At 39.6% G+C, this 20,118-nt stretch overlaps 1 protein-coding gene across 2 annotated transcripts in view; it reads right to left on the bottom strand.

Moving 5' to 3' along the window:
- Positions 1-2,335: 2,335 nt before the first annotated feature.
- The window catches only part of pcsk5 (proprotein convertase subtilisin/kexin type 5), a 55,440-nt gene continuing 37,657 nt past the window's right edge, over positions 2,336-20,118 (bottom strand). Inside the window, exons 12-21 of one of the 2 annotated variants that reach the window (XM_022757769.1) lie at positions 18,324-18,512; positions 17,521-17,657; positions 16,753-16,884; positions 16,309-16,411; positions 13,286-13,479; positions 10,924-11,008; positions 7,638-7,741; positions 7,412-7,550; positions 6,141-6,256; positions 2,336-4,454 (exon numbers count right to left, since the gene is read on the bottom strand). In XM_022757769.1, the coding sequence (XP_022613490.1) occupies positions 4,339-4,454; positions 6,141-6,256; positions 7,412-7,550; positions 7,638-7,741; positions 10,924-11,008; positions 13,286-13,479; positions 16,309-16,411; positions 16,753-16,884; positions 17,521-17,657; positions 18,324-18,512 (1,315 nt within the window). In that variant the 3' untranslated portion in view covers positions 2,336-4,338. The remainder of the gene's footprint in view (positions 4,455-6,140; positions 6,257-7,411; positions 7,551-7,637; positions 7,742-10,923; positions 11,009-13,285; positions 13,480-16,308; positions 16,412-16,752; positions 16,885-17,520; positions 17,658-18,323; positions 18,513-20,118) is intronic. The other variant, XM_022757771.1, reaches the window with a different exon arrangement.

Here is a 20,118-nt window from a genome sequence, read left to right as displayed (position 1 = left end):
TCTGTGAAAAGCTCAATTGTTCCTTTCAAAACAAAAGAGCTTCTTTGTGTACAAACACAACAGGCGGTGGCTTCCCATTCAGCAGAGCTCTGCTGAAACCATTCAAACAGCCCCCTAATAAACGCCGTCACTCTCCTTCTCACACACACACACACACACACACGCACACACACACGCAAACACACACAAACTGTCTCCCTGTCTTTCTGTTTGTCGTCCCCCTCACTCACTCACACAAACAAACAGGGAGCCAAGTTCTCAAGGGATGGAAAGCCGCACAACTCCACTCAGCAAAAGCAGACACTTTGGACTCCCACTGCCAGACGGGAGAAGAATGGAGCAGAGAAGAAAGAGAGCTTGTCACTCAAGGGAGTTAAACTTTTCCAGTGTTATGGACTCGGCTGACCTTGTGAGGACACTGACAGTCTACTCTGTCAGGAGAGAGAGTTCTGTTTGCAGATATCACACTGACATCCACCACACCTGGCCCTGAATCCTGATCCCCCTCACCCCTCCACAGCCTGATCCCTCCACATACTCAGTCCAAGAAAGCAGAAGAACAAATTCACAACTCCCAGTCAAGAGAGTCAACCACACTGTTTATCTAATATTGTGTATTTATTACCACAGGGAAGAGTTCCTTCTTCTTGACATGAGTTAAGGTAGACATTATTTGTCTGCAGTATTTCACCTAGAATTATACCAATGCCTTGATCAAGGGCAATGTCAGGACTGTTACCAAACATTTATGTCTTTTAAGGGCGGGAAGCCCCTTAAGACACTGCACTCTGCACCCATGAGTTACTGCAGGATAAACTAAGGTTTCTCATGGCTACCCATATGATCTGAATGTCAGCATATTAAATATAAGTCTAAATATTGGAGGGATAACATTCATTATGACCAGAATCAGCACAGAGAGAGAGAGAGAGAGAGAGCTGTAGGATACCTCTTGTCATGGCTTACGTGAGGTACATTTAACAGTGAGGACATTTGAAGTTTGGTGAGTATTAAAATGTATGTGCTGAGTTTTACATCAATCTTTAAATAAATGCTCCTTGTATGATGCCAATGGAAGAATATATTATATTGTCTGATTTTATGACACTTAGGGGATTCCCAGCAAATTGTGCTATGTGATGAACTAGGTCAGAAGTGTACTACAGGGTTATTCATACACAGACTGTGTCTTACAATACTATTTGTCACAGTTGGCGCCAGCACGCGACACCTCTGTGTGTGTGTGACAAACAACATGACGGGGAGGGTTGGTTACAGGTACTTATAAAACACCTGTGTTACTGTATAGAGACATACAGGTACTAAGCACTAATATTGTAATGTTTCACGTAAGGCTGTTTGAGGAACACTCAATATTTCTACTATTATTATTACTTAATAACTATCTTATGGGTTTAAATGCGACTGATGACAATGAGGAAGTTGTTATCTGCTCCCTTCTCTAACAGAACTGATATATATATATATTGGCATTATTTGAATTATAGCCTAGGAGTTGTTCAGATGTACATATTAATTGCTGTCTGACATGAAAAGAGAAATCCTGAAAAACTGAAAAAGAATAACAAGAAAAGAAGTCCAACATCCAGGCCCACTTTAGCCGCCTAATGAATGTAAAATAGTTTCAACTGAATCCACAAAAGACAATGAAGTTTGTGACTATAATAAGGCAGTAAAACCTTGCATTGATGACCTGTTTTTAACTTCCATCTAATTGTCAATGAGTGCACACATCTCCCTTCAAGTGTTCTGCCTGGGGCATGTGGAAGTATTACTTGATCAATCAGATCAAGTGCTGAAAAACTAAAAGTTTGCGAAAGCAATGATATGAATTTCAATGATCTTATTTCCTTTCATGACTCTGTAAAAACAAATGAAAAAAAAATACCACAATGGGAGAGTGAAACACAAAACCTAATGGTTTGGAAGGGAAGTGAGAAACAGATGAACAAAAATGCTAATGGATGTACTGATGTACTGATGAATACACTGTTAAGATAACTAATGAGAACTGAAAAGAAAACAAAAACATGAACAGATTAAACATTTTAATAAGAACACTTAAGTAAAAAAAAAAAGATTTTCAAAACTAGAACTTTGAGTAACATTAATAATGCATTGTCACAGATATGTCACAGGTACACAATAAAAACAGCTTTTATATGAGGGGGTGTGTGTGTGTGTGTGTGTGTGTGTGTGTGTGTGTGTGTGTGTGTGTGTGTGTGTGTGTGTGTGTGTCTACTACCACACAATCTAAAATCAATTCAAGTCATCTTAAACAATGACCAAGAATAAGTTTTTGTTAACCAAAACAGGGGATTCATCAAGCTTTATTACAAATCATCAAGAACCATAACCAGTTGACAGTACAACAATTCATCTAATACTGTAAATGCTCAAGCTGCAGGTGTGAAGACCCACACAGAATAAGAATCTTAAACATTATTTTATTTTTCTGCTGTTCTTTATTAGAAACCAGCACCACCAGAGTAACCTTTGACTTTCATCGGGTAAGATTCAGAGACAGACAGGAAGAAAAACCAGGCGTCTGAGGTCAGCCGGCCTTAACACAAATACAGTTTTGACTCAATATGAATTAACATTTCTGACACACTCCTGGTTCTGCTGTGATGTTGTCAGTTCACTTTCAGTTTTAACAAATGTGATGTAAATAGAAAAAAAAAATGATTGCCTCATTTGTTTTCCAATTTTTCTTGAGTTGACGGAACACAAAGTTCTACGGCCAAATGTGTTTCTATACCTACATTTTGGATAAAATCCCTTTTTCGAAAATAACTGAAAGTAAAAATGTCACAACTCTGATTTGGACCACAGCAGTCTGTCTGCCTGTCAGACCCTCTACCTGCAGATGAAACATGATAACAACAGAATATTTTCTGTGCCGATCATTGACCTTCTGTGTTGAAAGTGTAGAGCAATACTTCAGTTGATATGCATTGCCATTAAAATGGAATGACGAAGAGTTCAACTTCTAAAACTCTATTTTATTCGAGAACAGTACATGAAGGGATGCACCGATACAGACCAAATATAATTATTGGACAAAATTCCCTGGGGTTTCATATGGCACGTGGACAATCAAACCAACATATGGGAAAGTTGAGGATCCCTGTAACAAATATAAGTTATATTTCAATTATTCTATCCAGTGACAACAAAATAATGGTGGAGCTTTAAATTGTTCAGTCACAATAATGGATGGAATCGATACTCAGTTTTGGGCAAAAGTTTAGCATCCAGAATGTGCATCATGTGTGAAAAATGGGCATCGGTGCATCCCTGGTACCAAATTCATTATAACTCACTGCAGCATTTCCTTCCCTGCAGAAAGCTCCGGAAGGAATGACTATCGACTTGTCTTGTAGTACCTCTCGAATGAATCAATGCTGCCTGGGCTTACATCAAGAATTAATAGCATTCTTCTACACACACCAATAAAGACAAACACACACACGCACACTATTCAGAGGGCAGGTTTATGTTTTTAAATAAATGAAATGAGGTGATTTTGGTCAGTAACGTGCATCAGTCTTGGCATACGGTGACACTGTGGCGTCTGTAACTTCAAGTGATGGCTGATTTATGTATCTGAGTTCATGTTTATAAGCGTGTGTGTGTGTGGTATATATGCATATATGTGTGTGTGTGTGTGTGTGTGTGTATATATAACTGCGTGTGAATTTGTCTTCTATCCCCTAAACAGCCAAAGTCAGCCCAGACAGACATTATTTTCACATTACTGAGTGAGCTTCTTTTTTTTTTCCTCTGACGTATATTTACAGGCAGAAAACCAGGGCCTTTCCTACTGTATGTTCACTTTCCATCTGTTTATCGTTAACACTGGAAAGAGAGGAGGAAGAGGAGCCAAAATAAAAATGCACACAGACGTATTCAGAGTTTTCACAGGCTGAGTGGCTCCTGTTTTTAGCTATGCTTCCTACACTGGCAACAAAAAAGAAGGTTCAATTATTTTGGCATCGATGCTTTGGTCACAAAATACCGACACTTTTATTCTTTTGTTTGTTTTCACTTTTGTTTTCATTTGCTCGTTTGTTCTTGAAATAAGTCCCAGTCATTTTACACCCTGACCACGTGTGTGTGTCCCAGTACAGAAAAAAGGTAGGTTTGTTGTAGTCCTGTCATCGCACCTCCGATGCAGTCCCTTTAAGAGGCACAGATTCTCTTATAAATTATGTGACTGTGAATGAGTGGGCAGGGGGGCTTGAGAAGGAGGGGTGCCCCCTGTGCCCCCACATCCCCCCCTGCACTCCCTTTACGCCCAGTGAGTACATCCCGTCACCCCTTTTGCGAGCACGTTCTGCAGCACAGTTGCTGCAGCACTTTCCTCTGGCAAAGATTGTTCTTTTTAACGAGCACGCAGAAACTGCCTTCCGCCCAAGATTCTTCATTTGCTTTCCACAGACCAGGAAGAAGAGATACAGGGGGAGTTTGGAAGGAGGGGGGAGGGAAAACATGCGCACACGCACACGCACACACACACACACACACACATACACACACACACACACACACACACACACACACACACACACACACACAAATACATGTGGAAACGCGCACACACACACAAACACACACACAAACACACAGGGTAGAACCATTAGAAATGGTTGAATGGCAGGCAGAGCCATGTGATTGGTCAGGAGAGGATTCAGGTAACAGGAAGAGTTTTTTTTTTGATCCAATCACAGACGATGTTCATCGAGGTGGAAAATGATTGTAGTCCGGTGGAGTGATTGGATCCGTGTCAGGAGAGAGGGAAAACAGATTCGGGAGAAAAAACAGAGAGAGAGAGAAAACAAACGTCACACAATTAGAAAAATGAAGATTTTTTTGAAATTCACTTGTGTGTGTCATTTTGTGTCACAGAAAACATAAAGTGGACCACCAGTCTGTAAAACCTGTAAGCCAATTCTTTCATTTATCAACAGCAATCAAATCTACTGGTCACTTTTGAGCTGCCAATCAAATTTTCACCAATACTGAACCAGTTGGGAAGGTTGGAAACAGACTGAGTGTGCACTTTGAACGAAGTGTTCATCAACAGAAAGGTCACACAGTAAAGACCCTTTTCTCCTCAGAGCTTTATCTCATCAGAAGCTGAGAGACATTTCAGCCACAGGTTCATTTTAACTAGAAGGTCATGGCAAGAGCAGCAAATCACAGGCAAAGTCTCATAATCAGATCTTCACCTCTGCCAGTTAGTGAGAAAAGGAATATTTACATGAAAAGATCCATAAGCCAAACATGCACATATTGGAAAAGACTAGACTACAAAGCACAGAAAAGACAAAATGGTGAGAGCAAGCAAAGACACAAGAGAAATCAGAAGATTACTGTAGAGGAGCACATGATATGGAACACTTGAAAAATAAGAAAAGGGATTAGGAGGGAATAGATGTTCAAGAGACTTTTCAACCTATGCAGTGTGCAGTGAAAACCAGGAAAAGGGTGATTTATGTGTGAGTGTGTAATCCCAATGAGTTTTTATATTAGTAATATGCAGAAGATGAATGAATGCTTTAGATAAAGAACACAAAAGGCAAAAGCAAGGACAGACCGCCTTCCTGCTTTGAAGTTACGACAGAGCTCTTTGAACAGTTCTATTCAAGAAGTTAGTACAAAGCTCAAAATATAAAAAAGAATGCCACATTTGAAAACTTAGCTTTTACTTAATAAAGCAGTTTTGCATTCAATTTATACCCTGTGGCATATAACACAATTTAATTTAAATGGAGATGCAAAATAGGCTCAGACTCACGGAGGGTTGAGATGTAAATCTGCACCTCTGAGGCTTTTGGTACTTTGATTAGCCGGGATTGTTTAGACTACAATTTGTGGACTTTTGCCTTTAACATTTTGAAAAATACTGATGTGAATCTAATTAAGTATATCGTTTTTTTCTTGCTGTAACTCTATCCAATTAAGTGCTCTAGGGAGTCCAAGTCTTTACAGAAAGTTCACTGCAGACCTTACTAGTATGCATTATGACAATACATTCCCTCTGAGATGCAATGCAACAAGTATAAAATAAACACATCGAGACCATCTTGTAGATAAGATAGCTGACAACTCACCATCTTTGCAGATGGTGCTGACCACACAGGCTCCTGCCTCCAGATTGTAACCACTGACACAGCTGCTGCAGTTCCTTTCACCAGGCCCCAAGCACTCGTAGCAGCTATGGTCACACCTGTCGATGGTTGTATGAAGAATTAGATACTACAGCGCTGAACTGTGCTCACATATCATCATTGAAAACTGTTTTTAAGGATAATTCAGCTATCTTTTACTGGCAAAGCTTCATTGCTTTGGCTTGTTTAGTGTGTGTTGGTGAGCAGCGATCAGAAAGAACTGGAAGTTTTCAAGTGAAGTAAGAGAGTAAATTTTGAACACAGTTGTTATCACAAGAAAAACAAGATAACAAATATCTGAAATAATCCTTTTGGAGCAAAAGACCCAAATTAGGCAACAAGAAAACACAGTTATCACTATTACCATGCTGCTAGTGAAAATGAGCCAAAACATTTATTGGAAATGATCTGATGTCTGCATCTGAGCTTGGGGAGGAGCTGACAGAGAATGAAGCAATCAAGTAAAGTAAAGGGTCGAGTGAGCAATAAAAAATTCAAGGTGGGAGAGAAAAATAGCAGAGAGGCAAGTCAAACACAAGGGCCGATAAGAAAAGCAACTGACTCTGACTCTGTGGAGGAGTTTGACTGTGGGTGTGATAGGAGGCAAATCAAACTGTGATCAAACGTAGGAATATGAGTATGATTACATGTTCTTTCCCTTCCATTTCTCCTAATGCAGGTTCACATTAGTGAAGAGTGAAGCAAAAGAACTGCACACAGTTTTAGGATAGAAACAATGACTTCACAAAAGGGTAGTTCTGAATGAAGTTCTAGTTAAAATGTTCACAAATTTATCAAAGTTGATATAGGTTCATATTCTTATAGTAGACTTTTAATGGCAGCAAAGTCCACCATTGTAGGTTTTCTGCATACATTTCCCCTTATTGTCTCCTTGACAGATTGTAATATTTTTGACCATTCATTTGAGTCCCAGTTTGTGTTTAATAGAAGATGTCGGTGTCTGAATCATTTGCTGGCTAGTTTCTCAGAATGTTAAATGAGAAACCAGACAACTGGGAAATGCAAAGACTGTGCACTGCAGAGAGAATAAGTTGTGATAGGAAAGAATAAACCGAGGTTAAAGTAGAAAAAAAATGGAAATTTGCTCTTGACTTGCTTAAGTTCAAGATTTCTTTATTCATCTCTATGGACTGGAGATCTACAAGTTTTTCACTGTGGTGGAGAGGTGTTGGCAGGTGTACTGACTGACTCACTTCTTACAGGACCTCTGCACCTGCCCGTTGTCTGAGGTCTGCTCTGACAAGTAGTAGCCAGTGCTGCAGGTTGACACACACCGCCAGTCCTCAAGTAAGTAGCCCTCTGCGCACTTAGTGCAGGCCTCTATACCTGTGCCTGAAAAACACATCAACACGCACTTCAGGGTTGTTGTTAGGGCATTTAAAAATCAGATGATAAACAAAAAAATGTTCTACTTCCTACCTGCACAAGTGGCACAGGCCCGATGGCACGGCTCGCAAGTCCTTCTGTGGCCGTTGTAGTAAGTCCCTGCGTCACAGGTCATCTGACACTTGTTTCCTTGAAGACTGGAAAGAGAAAGATAAAAAGATGCATATTCATAACATCACAGTAATTGCCAAAATACTCAAGTAAAAAAACAGATGTCCTTTAATTAGCAACATGAAGCCAAAACAGACAGTTTAAGAAAAGAAAAAAAGAGAGAAAACAAGCACTCCACATCAGTTTTGGCTGTTACAAGGCAGCTGCTAGTGAACAATTTTCAAATATTTAGGAAAAATGAAAAAAAAAACGTTGCACAGGACATTGAGTGGGTGTACACATTAACGGCTGACCTTTAGTTCATATTCTGAAAGATACAGGAATTTGACGTCAACCAGATTCAAGTGAAATCAAAAGGGAATTTGTTGTGTTGACCAAAATACACAACTGATTATGGAAGCTCCAGATGTTGGGAGTAGTGGTCATTTAAGTAAAAAGTAGGTTTAGAGGTTATACAGTCAGTTCTGCAAAGTCACAGTGAGGACAGGTTGGTGAGCTTGCTGCACTGAGCTGAAAAACAGCTGGTCTGTGTTAGCTAACGTTTCCCAGAAACGATCTTGCCTGGTCCTCTCTTCCTCCTCGGCTTCTAAACGACCGTGAATGGTGAACTGAATGGGAAGGGAGAGCTGTGTGCAAATGTGTGTGCCTGTGTGTACGTGTGTGAGCATGCGCCTTGCTGTGGTCTCACTGGCGTTCAGAGGAAATTATGGCTTACAAGTGTCCCCACCTCCACCTCTGGCTACACTGATCACCAGGTTCAAGACCACAATATGTTTTAAACACTTCACAAGTGTTTCCTTCATGACCTATCAGGAATTCAAGCACTTTGAAACGCCCTATCCTTTGTCAGGTCAAGTGTAGTTGGGGCGGTTTAAAGAGGCTGCTGTGGAAGTGGCCAGAAAATGAACTGGAACATGTCTGCATGGATAAGTAAATGGTTTAGATCAGAGGTTCTTCAAAGTAAGGATCACAGCCCAAAATGGGCAACAGCTCCACTTCTTGTGGCTCCGCATGACACGAGTATATGTGGGCTTTAATAAACCTGGGTCACAGGGTGAAACTCAGTTTACTCAATTCGGGTCCCAAGTGGAAAGCAGTTGGGAGGCCCTGGTTTCATTGGTTCATGCTGCGAATCCAAACCACAATTTAACATAATGTGCTGGTCTACATTAGCAACACTGTATTCCTGCAGCATTCAAGTGTTTTTTTTTTTGTTTTGTTTTTTTTTAAATCATCAAACCACAATGATTATATTCAAGTAAAACTGATACAAAAAGATGCAACTGACTGTAATATTAAACCTGCAGCAGTATATTAAATGTTATGGGGCTTTTCCAAGCACAAAGTCACATGTATAACTAATTGCTAACAACTTTTAAAATAAGAATAATGTTATATGAAGCGAAGTGTTCAGTCTTCTCAACCAGAAGACACATGGCTAGAACCATCACTGTAAACCAGTGTTGTGCAGATGAGCACTAGTCAAATTCACTGACCTTAATTTCAAATTGTAAAATTCTAGTCCAAGTTTTAGTCCTGTCTTCCGGAGCACAATAAAATGTAAAAATGTGCATGAAATTATTCACATTACATCTGGTACAAGTTTGAAAAAAATAGTGTCTTGGATAAAAATATTTCACTCTTTCAAGCCCACCGTCATAGTGAAGGGTGAGGTGTTGGCGCTTTCTGACAATCTTTCCTCAAAGGCACTCACAGTGCTCCGCTTGTTTGCAGAGACAAAAAGTGACATTGAATTGTGTAAAACATGAAAAAAGAGAGCTTGAGAGACTTTCAACTCCTGCTTACTTTCTCACCTCCACACACCTGGCCAATTTCCTGTGTGAAGTGGCTGTGAATGTCACACTGTCAGTTTCGCAAAGTTATAAAATTGCTGGAAACAGCAACCTCCATTTCTAATGTCAGATAGGTGTGGGGAGAGTGGGTTTCAGACACAGAACAACCATCTTGCAAGCACTAAGCAGACTGACACTTTTAGAGGTCAAGTGATTAAGTATTTGAAAATGGGGCCACCATACAACGCTGATGTAAAATAGTGTTCAGGCAAATCCTTCAGACCGTTTCTGTGGCAGTTAAAAGGATATGCAGAGTGATTTTAATGTGTTTGCAGTTCTTCTACCAATAGCATTACTGTGGTAACAAGACTGGGTTGAAACCTATATGTGGCTGGACCGCATGTGGTCAATGTGCGAAATGGAGGACATGAAAACTGTTGTGCAACCACTGTAAACAACTGATGTTATTGCGTACTATTTGCATTCTGTCTAGTGTCAGTCAGTTTCAGCCTTTTATCTGTTTGCTTCTCCACTACTCCCTGTGCTCAAATATACAGTATTTTAACATAGCTGAATTCCCTATAAAGCTGTTGTCATTTACATGTTTTTCTGTTTCTGTTGTTAGACAACAGAACAAGTATGAACTAGTGACTGAAACGCAGCCCATTTAGACTACATGTTGTCTGATTTTATAACTGCAACATCATCTGACAAAATCACCAAATGCGTAAGTTAAAGACAGCTGTGCTGTGATTTTGGCTTTATTTAATTGTAAAATGATCATTCAGAGAGAAATTTAGGAACAACAGAATATTTTTCTCATTTTGTCCCTTCTGACACAGCTGCCGTCTAGGTAACAAACTGCTGCCCTGCCACTCTGACACACACTGACACTCACTGAACAGAGTAAACACATAGAGACACGTGTCTCTCATTTGCAGGGTATTAGTGAAGACTCTCTTCTAAGGAAAGTAGCTAATGTTTGTCCAAAACGTCACTAGATTTGATTTGAATATAAAAAAGTCAATAAAATAGTCTGAAAAGTCTCTAAATCTAGAGACAAATGCAATAACTTGGCAACACTGCAGGGTTTAATCCCCCCCTCAACAGAAACAGTTTGTGCCAATTCACTTTGAAATAGGAAAACTCCAACACTCGGTTACACCCAATGGTGTAACTGCATGACTCACGTGGCATTCACTTGACCAAAGGTGTAACTTGATCACTCAAATCTATCACTCAGTCACAGACATTCACATTTAAAACACACTGCAAGTTATTAAGTGGATAGTCACAAGTTATAAAGCAACAGACACAGCAAGCCTGAAATCAGTTGCCATCAGGACACTAAAATCAGCAATGATCAGTAATCAGTAACTTCGGTTAGGCTTTGATTAGCGTGACTTCCAGTTTACCTCATCCCAGGTTTACATTCTGTGCAGAGATTGGAGGTGTTGCACTTCTTACAGTTCTCTGGACATCTCCTGCAAATGTTGGAATCTGGAAGACAGAGGGTGAGCCAGTCATACACAGTGGCTAATAGGAACCAGAAGTCTGGTTGCATTTGAAATGAAGAAAGGGAGCAGAGGAAGAAGACAATGATGAAGAGGGGGAGAAAGGGTAAAGTGAACGAGAGAGACCAGTGAGAAAAGTGGAGGAGGAAAGGAAAGAGAATAAGTAGAATAAGGGGCAGATGAACAAAACATGAGGACAAAAGGCAGGGGAAAGAGATGGCAAGAGAGGAGGGGGGAAGAACGGAAATGTCAAAAGGCTAGAGCTGTGGGGATGAAAAAGAAGATTGTAGTGTTGGTGAGGGAGGATAGGAATGTAGATGAATATTTCAAAAGGCAGACTAAAGGCAATGACACGCTTTGACACAATGCACATGGACACTTCTACCTTCAGCAGCGATGAGGATTGCCAAAAAGATGCGCATATAACATGTTTTATTATACAAGGGATACCAGTAGACTATATAAGAGTACGACTATTAATCAAAACTGTTATTTCTACATTTCCAAAAATAATTGCGAATGCATGACACAACCTTTGGTTTTTCTTTGGAAAGCCATATGGTCAGAGCTAAGAGGAGGAGACTGAGAGTGGGTGAGGGTTGGTTAGATTTACAGGAATCTGAAAATCATTAAAGGGTGGATGCAGGATATGGACAGGTCACAGACAGCTGGATAGAAAATGCACTTTTACTTTTGCCTTGTAGGCTTTACTTTACTATTTCAGCTGTAATCTGAAAGTCAGAATTAGTGCTGAAATAATATAGTTGATTGACCAATTAGTCGATCAACAGAAAATGTATCGCCAGTAATGATGATCTATTATTTGTAACCCATTTACCAAGAAGAAATACTAAACATTTGTTGGTTTCAGCTTCTCAATGTGAAGATCTGCTGCTTTTTGCCACTTTATATCATAGTATGTTGAATATCTTTGGATTTTAGCCTGTTGGTTACAAAAAAACAGACAATCTGAAGAGTGAGGTCTCCACCTTTGGCTCTGGGAAATTGAGATGGGCATTTTTGTCATTTTCTGACATTTTCTACACTGAACTATAAATCACAGGGATTAATCAATAAGGAAATTTACCATAAGTTGAAATCCTGGCCGAAATGTCAGAAACCATCTAGACACTGTGTTCACGTGTCACACACACTAACGTTTTGACACAACAGTAAAAATTTAACACTTTAAGTCAGATGATACCACACATAACACAGATGCATGTCTATGTGTTGATGAAGGCAGGAATTCACCTCAACTTGCTGTCAGACTGACAAAGACAAAATAGACTCTAGATAGCTCATTTAACACAACACGATACACAGCAGTGCCAACATTTCAAAGGAAAAAAGTATCCACTACATCTTGGCCTGCTGAAATGTTATGATTGAACTTGGATCAGATCACATCAGATCTGCTGCCAGAGACTCTCAGAGCTGCCAGGACTCACACTGTCTTGGCTGCAAACCAATATATAGATATAATTATAAGATATACATAGTTCCAGTCTCTCATTCCTGGTTGACTTTCATCCAGGCTGGCATACATATTTAACATAAGACAGAGTAGTAAATACACACATTTACTAGTCTATACGTTAACACCACTGCAACCGCTCTGTTTACTTTAAACCAGTGGTCGACACGGAGAAAACAAGGTGACTAATCGTAAAAATGATCCAAAGACAATCCTCCTGCAGATCTGTTTTCTTTCACATTTTATTCCACTTAAATCAGATGAAAGAAAAAATCTGCTTACTAGTAGACTTTTCTGTTCTGTTTGGTTCAGCAAGTGCAAAAAGAAAAATAAACAAATGGCTAGACGTTACTAGTGAACTGAAGCACTTCTGTTGATTGTTGTGATTTTGTTTGTGATGCAGCTGACAAAGAGCAGTGACATTGTCCTACTTATGGATTACCTTCACCACTGGGAACAATACATTTCACTATACTCTGATCTTAAGGACTTCAGACCTTGATCTGATCAATGGACAGCATTTTTGGCTGCAGTGTTCTGAGAACAGTTATGTTTAGTTGAGTTTGTTGTTTGTTAAATTGTTAAAAGAAAACAGATGCAAAGGAGAAAACACTATTGAAGTCAGAAAAAGCTTATAAGAACCCCAAGCTGAGATCAAGGAACAATGAAAGAAAAGAAAGAGTATGGAAACAAATTCTTGACTGTACGGTGTGCTATCATCTGTGTACTCATTAGTTACAAGTGTGTGTACATCAAAGAGCCAGTTTAGCCAGCAGTGAAACCTACCATAGTCGAGGTAGAAGCCGTCGGCACAGTTGGCAACACACGTGTTGGAACCTTCGTTGAGGTGGAAACCAGTCCTGCATGAGGTGCACTGGTCGCTACGGCTACCAACACAGGTTTCACACAGTGAGGAGCACTTCTTGCAACGCTTCCTATCATCACGGAAAAATCCACTGGGGCACTCCGACACACACATCCTGCAGAGAGAGTTGATTGAAGGGAGAGAAAGGAGAGATGTGGGGTAAAAGAGAGTGTCACAAAAGGCCAAAGTGGAACACAAAGAAGGGACAATTTGTATTTCTCACTCTCACTGCAGTCTGCTTGAACAACATAATAATGAAGACCAAATCAACCTCATTGTTCCATAATTAACAACCTCTATCACACAATGTCAACAGGCTGAAAATGTAAAAGATATGTCTGACAAAAAACATATGCCTCTTGTAGGACTATTGTGAACTAATATATTATGTGCACTTACAAATATAAGCTTGAGTAAAATATAGTTTTATAGAACTGAAGCATTTTCATAATTACCTATTGTTACACATTAACTTATTTTTCATGGATCAATAGCACATAATGATTCGGGAACAGGTACAGAGTGTGTGTGTGTGTGTGTGTGTGTGTCTGGGTGCTATATGGTGAACAGGTGTAACATCTGTTGGATAACTTCACAGGCCTCCATCACCCCCCCATTTCACCCTGAGGCTCCCTTCCTAAGGTGAAAAGGATCTCCAAAATCCTCAGGAGCACAAAATACACACGTACACACTCCTTAAGCCTTATTCACACACCTTAGTTTTCTGCCAAGAAACACATATGGCACGTGTGAAACACATAATCCACGTGTGCAGTACACACTGCCATCCGTTTGTCCTTCAACTTCAATACCATTTCTATGCTATGCTGAAATTATCATTTAAAGAATAAAGATTGTAAAAACAATACATTAAGGACACCACTATCCGTGACCAAAAAGAACAGCGTTTTCCTGGTCATGCTTTCAGTGCAAACAGATGTCAGTGATTGAGTCCTTGAAATGGTATAGACATGAAATTGTGGTAAAAGCAATTTAAAGCAAAAAGTCTACTTTTTTTTTTTTTCAATGTGTCTCTTCTAGTATTGATTATATTTCCGGTGGAGGAGAAAAGGTGAGCACCTCTCAAGGTGTGCAATCAGGGTTGTAGCTGCAATCGGGGACAAATGTGGTCATGTACTCAGAACTTTTTTACTGAGAACATGGGCACGAGTTGCTGTTTACATTATATAATTTAAAGTTACATTGAGTGGATAGAGTGTCAGAATGTGATTGTTGATTGTAAATTTTACAACTTAACCAGTGTTAAATTGGACAATTTTTAGGACAAGAACAATCTAGAGACACAAACTTAATTGAGTATAACAATTAAACAGTTCTTCCCACCAAAGTTTAATCCTAGTGAAGTAGGAATGCAAAGAAGAGCAAAAGTTCCAAAAGACCCACTCACCAGTCTACACCATCAAACACATATGTAGGGATGTAATTATCTGAACATTAAACACCACCACCCCTCCTCCTCTTTCCTCCCACTGCTCCCCCACTCGTCATTCATCAATTGCTCCCTGTGGTGGCAGAAAAGGGCAGCGCACCTCTAAAGTGGGCTAATGATAAGGCAGCACCTAAGCTTGCACATTCTGATGCACCTGCATCGGTTTGCCTTTTATTAGTGCAGAGACCCGCTGACACAAAGGCAATTACAACAGACTTTGATCCTAATGGGATCCTAAGGGCACACACAAATGTGCACACATGCACAAATTCACAATCTCTCTCTCTCTCTCACACACACACACACTTATACACACAATTAACAGGAGGGTGGGACAGACTCAACATATTATGACCAACAGGAAACAGCATCTCTGTTATCAGACTGACAACGTGAAATGAATAAGGTCACCCCTTGCACTGTTTCTTCACCTTATTCACTTTATAAGCTCAACAAATGACAGGAATGAGCAGTGACCTGTGACCTCACATGGTGGAAAAAAGGAAATGTGTAGAATTCCACACTAAGCAGAGCAGTTCTAGTTTTAACACTGATGGGACACCGTTTTACGAGGCTTTAAAATACATGTCTGGTGAATTCATCCAAATAAATACCTTAGTCAAATCTCTTCCTTATATTTTTTAGTTTCACTTCAGAAAGTAGCCAGTTACAGTGACTTCATTGTTGTGTTCATAGAGCAAATAACATGGACAGTAAATTCCTGCTGGTGTGCCGATTATTAAATTCATTCATGCAAACCCGGCTCTTACACAAATGTTTCTTTGAAGCATGTAAACACAATTGAAACTTTGCCTTGAGCTGCTTAAATCCAGTCAATCCGGTGGGCTGGTACACATTAACATTCACTTTAACTTTGTAAAACTTTCTGATTAAGACCCCCTCAGCTAGTATTGATCCCTCTCTTCATTTGACTCTCTCTAGACTCCCAGAGGACTCCACACACTTCAAAACAATCAGATGTTGTTCCAAGAACATACAAGCCAGACGTATCTTCTATCTGTGGCATTCTAGCTCAAATGCACCTTTTAAATTAAAAGAAAAAAATGAAATAAATTAGCACTGGTGGAGTCCACATAGCAAGCTGATATTTACATCTTCATATGTACTTTGAGCCTCTGTTCACCATTACTCTAAAGTGAGAAACATTAGTTTAATTTCAATTAATTTTCATTATAACACCAAAAAATATCCATACACAAAAATAGGTTACTTAGTAATAATATAACTCATCTTGTTATTTCTTATGTTGCCTTCTGTAGATATAATGTATTTATCAGTTGTTTGGCTCTGAGTCTTTGTTTTTTTTAACAATCCCCAGCATAAAAACAAGGAAAACCTAGAAGTTGATGTTATCAGGCCAAATTTTGTCTTTTTCCATCTGTTGTTTTGAATAAGATACATGTAAAAGAAAGTAAACAATTCAAAAACAATATCAATATGTAAAAAAAAAAAAAAAAAAAAAAGCAGTCTGACCTGGTGTTGTTCTTGAACTTGAGGAAGTAGTGGAGGCAGTTAATGCAGTGATGGGGTCCTGGGCCCTCACAGCCATTCTCATTGCATTCAGAGTCACAGGGGCCTGGGGACACAAACAGAATTTAACACTTTGGTGGTAAAGCAAAAAAGAATATATTTCAGTAAGTATTTCAGTATAACAGCTTCACCAAATCAACTGACTTAATGGAAGCGATCATTTTCATGTATTACACTCTCTGATAGGACCATATGGTATAATACTATATACAATAATACTAATATTATATACCAATACAATAAATACTCATACAACAATATAATGTGCCTCAGTCACAGTGCAGTAAAAATAACCTGTTATAAAAATGATGTTACTAAGCAACACATGACAACATGGCTACTGCTGTGGCTAACGTGTCTGTGTACAACTCTGGATTTATCACTTACCGATGTACTCCTCTGTGAACTCCTCATCAGTGGGCGCCTGCGTGTCTGTGGAGCGAGGCTTATCATTGCGCAGAGATGAGTATGGGTGCACAGAGGTGCCATACAGCACCAGTGACCACTCTTTCAGCTTGCCTGAGGAAACAGAAGTACTGTAAGAGTCATCCTACAGACACAACAACATTTAAATCTATCCTGGTGGCAGGTGAGTATCCTTTGCTGTTAATTTGATTTGTATATTTGGTATGTAGCGCTATATTTCTGATAAGTTCATGTTGGACAGGTTTTATTTTTGTTTAGTTCAGTGGTGATATTTTTATTTGGAACAGCAGTTCAACCTGACTGATAACCATCTTTCACCACTTGAGCACAACAGCAGAGGAAGCAAGAACTCAGTCTACATTTTTCGGGTCAATATTTTCAGGTATTTTCAGTTACCACATCCCATTACATGAAACTTCTAATAATACCCATTACAACTCGGCACAGGTTACCAGGGGCTGCAGTGATTGACATAACAGCTTTTTAGAAACTGCTACTCTCCATTTGAGACTTTATTATGTTGTTAAATTAGTGGGTCATTCAGCAGTTAAGTTGACTGCCTCCAGAGCAACATGTGTGTGTGCTCCTGCCGGTCCTGCACTCAATCCACATAAAACGTCTGTCTCCTCTACTTCTACTGCCTCTGTAAATTACACTGAATCTAAAAAATAAAAATGGCAATTTTTTAAATTAAAGAATCAAATGAAGAAATTGTCATCACTGTCATACCAGGTACTTTCTGGCTGCGGAGTTGAGAAGGTGAGTCATAGATCTCTAGGACCCAGTCGCCTGCTGCCTTCTCTCCCCAGCAGTGGGTGGTCATAAACTCCCAGTTCTTAAAACCCTCCATGGAGTGATCAAACAACCTGCATATCAGGAATATACACACATGTACACACACACAGACACACAGAAATCACACAATGATATCAGATGAGGAAACAATTCAAGTATTGCAAATGCTAGAACAAACAATCTCAACCACTCAACCAAGTACAGTCACAGCCTCTAATGAACTGTGGCCAAACATTGTAGAGGACTGTGGTTTACTTGAGGTGAATGTGGCCAAGGTACATACAGTGCTTACACTATATTCAGTATCCAATCCCCTGGAGGTTTTCCAGATTTTTTCAGCACAAATTACAGTTATTGTTGTTAACAAAGCAATCATAGACAAGTGAATCCATATTTTAGATAATAATGCTAATTTATTTAAATGTAATACAGAAATATCTCATTTACCTAAGAATTTAACCTCACAAGTCACAGGTTTCTCAATTAAGAAGTATCTCACCACTAGTGTGAAGCCACTGCAAATGAGCCAACTTTCCAATTACTTTACTTCTACTTTACTAAACTGTTCTCAGCTCTTTGCTTAGAGATTAATTTCCTAAAACTATCAATAAAACATACCCTGACATGAGTTACAGACAATATGAAAATACACAATTTAAAAAAGAAATCAGTTTTATAATCTAGTGATGTGATAGGACATTGCAGATAACCGTTGGCAACATCTATAAATCTTTCACCTGTTGGCGAGCAGCTGAGACTTGGTCCCTGAGGGTGAGGTCAGGTTGATTGACAGGTCTCCACGGCGAGGGTGTGTGATTGTAATACGTACGACCACATGCTCCAGGTAGATCACATGGTGGTTGGGGTTGTCAGTGCATCCTGTCGCCTTGTACACCGACCGGACCACATGCTCTGGACGGATGGTTCTAGAGGACAGAATAGAAACCAATGAACAGGTAGACGTTAGTAAAAATACTAAAACAGAACCTAACCACAGTTTATAATTGATGGGAGGATATTGATAAGTTGATGCATCAGTTAAAGATAATACTAATCACATTTAAGTTAATGAACCACATAGGGAAAATTTACCACCAAGCCCAAAGTGTCTTTTTCATTAACACACACCAATTCCTTTAAGACCATCAGTTGACTAATGGAAACAACAAAGTCCACTCACAATCAGCTCGACTGACAAAAACTGGGAAACTGACCGGGAAAATCTAATTTACGGATATTGTGCCATAATTAAAGAGATTAGCTGGGAGTACATTTTGTCGTAATCAAAATGACATTACGTACGACAAAACGTACCACTAACATAGAAGCAAACAAAAATAGGATATCAAATTTTAGCGCACAGTAGAGAGCCAATCAGGTTAAAACCCTGTTACATAGATAAGATACATATATACAAAACAGTGGGTCCTGATTACCATAAGTAAATATATCCGGCCTTTAAAAATTTCAAAGTGAACTTGTACATTGTAGACTGCTCTAATTGGAAAGAGTTCACATCTTTCCGTTATGAAGAAAATGTTGATTGCAAAATGAAATGACTATGGAATAATGATTTAAATTAGTTCCCTATTGTTAGTCACGATGCTATTCCCTCTGCCATCGGGCACAAAACTTTGCAGAAAAATAAAGGCTTGATTTATGGCACAGAGGAAGTGCATCTGCAATTGCACAACCAAAACAGGAAGAGGAGTGCTTTTGTTGACTGGAGTAACTGGGGAAACTCTACCTGGAGCCTTGTTGTCGGAGGAGGCAAAGAAGGCGAAGACAGCGAGTGATAGGAAGCAAGGCAAAACAAGAGCGAAACCCAGATGGTTATTCACTCAATGGAGAGAGCCATAGTCGGACTGGGACAGAAATTCAGCCCAGGACTTATCCTTTGGGACCAGGGAGAAGGCCAGTAAAGAGACAGGGCTGGTCCACCAGCCCACTGAGATTTGTCCCGCTAGTGCCACTGGCAAATCCGACTATGGAGAGAGCTCCAAACTGAGATTCAGTTCACCTTATTTCTACTAGATCAGCAGGTAACAAAACCTGCCTATGTATTCATACAACCGGGTGTTTTACTCTTTATCATAGCACTGAGATCGGAGTTTCAAGCTCAAATTGGGATTTTTAGGGTTGTTTCTTTATTTGGACAGTAGTCAGGCGGATAGCAGTTAATCATGTTACTAATGCTAATGCTAGCAGCCAGACACAAATGATTCATTGTCCGTTTGATAATTTAAACAAAGAACATGTTTTCTGGCTTTTCTAAAACGAGTAGTGGCACCAACATTAATACCATTTGGAAAACGTTGGAAAAGTTGTCTATTGCCACTTTAATTAAAACTGGCCGTCAGCTTCACAGCACAGGATTTAACTGTTGAATGTCACTCTGTGAGCCTTCAGCCATAATGCACCTTTAGTCAGTTTGCTCTTTCGGGACATGAGGCTGGGGACTGTGGCTGTCTCTCTATACAGACATTCTGCCCCGTCTACTCTTGCCAAAAATGCTGTAAGTGACTGAAATAA

Source organism: Seriola dumerili, unplaced genomic scaffold (assembly GCF_002260705.1).
Source record: "Seriola dumerili isolate Sdu_G_001 unplaced genomic scaffold, Sdu_1.0 BDQW01000290.1, whole genome shotgun sequence".
Classification (NCBI taxonomy): Eukaryota; Metazoa; Chordata; class Actinopteri; order Carangiformes; family Carangidae; genus Seriola; species Seriola dumerili.
This window is presented reverse-complemented; position numbering and strand designations above follow the sequence as displayed.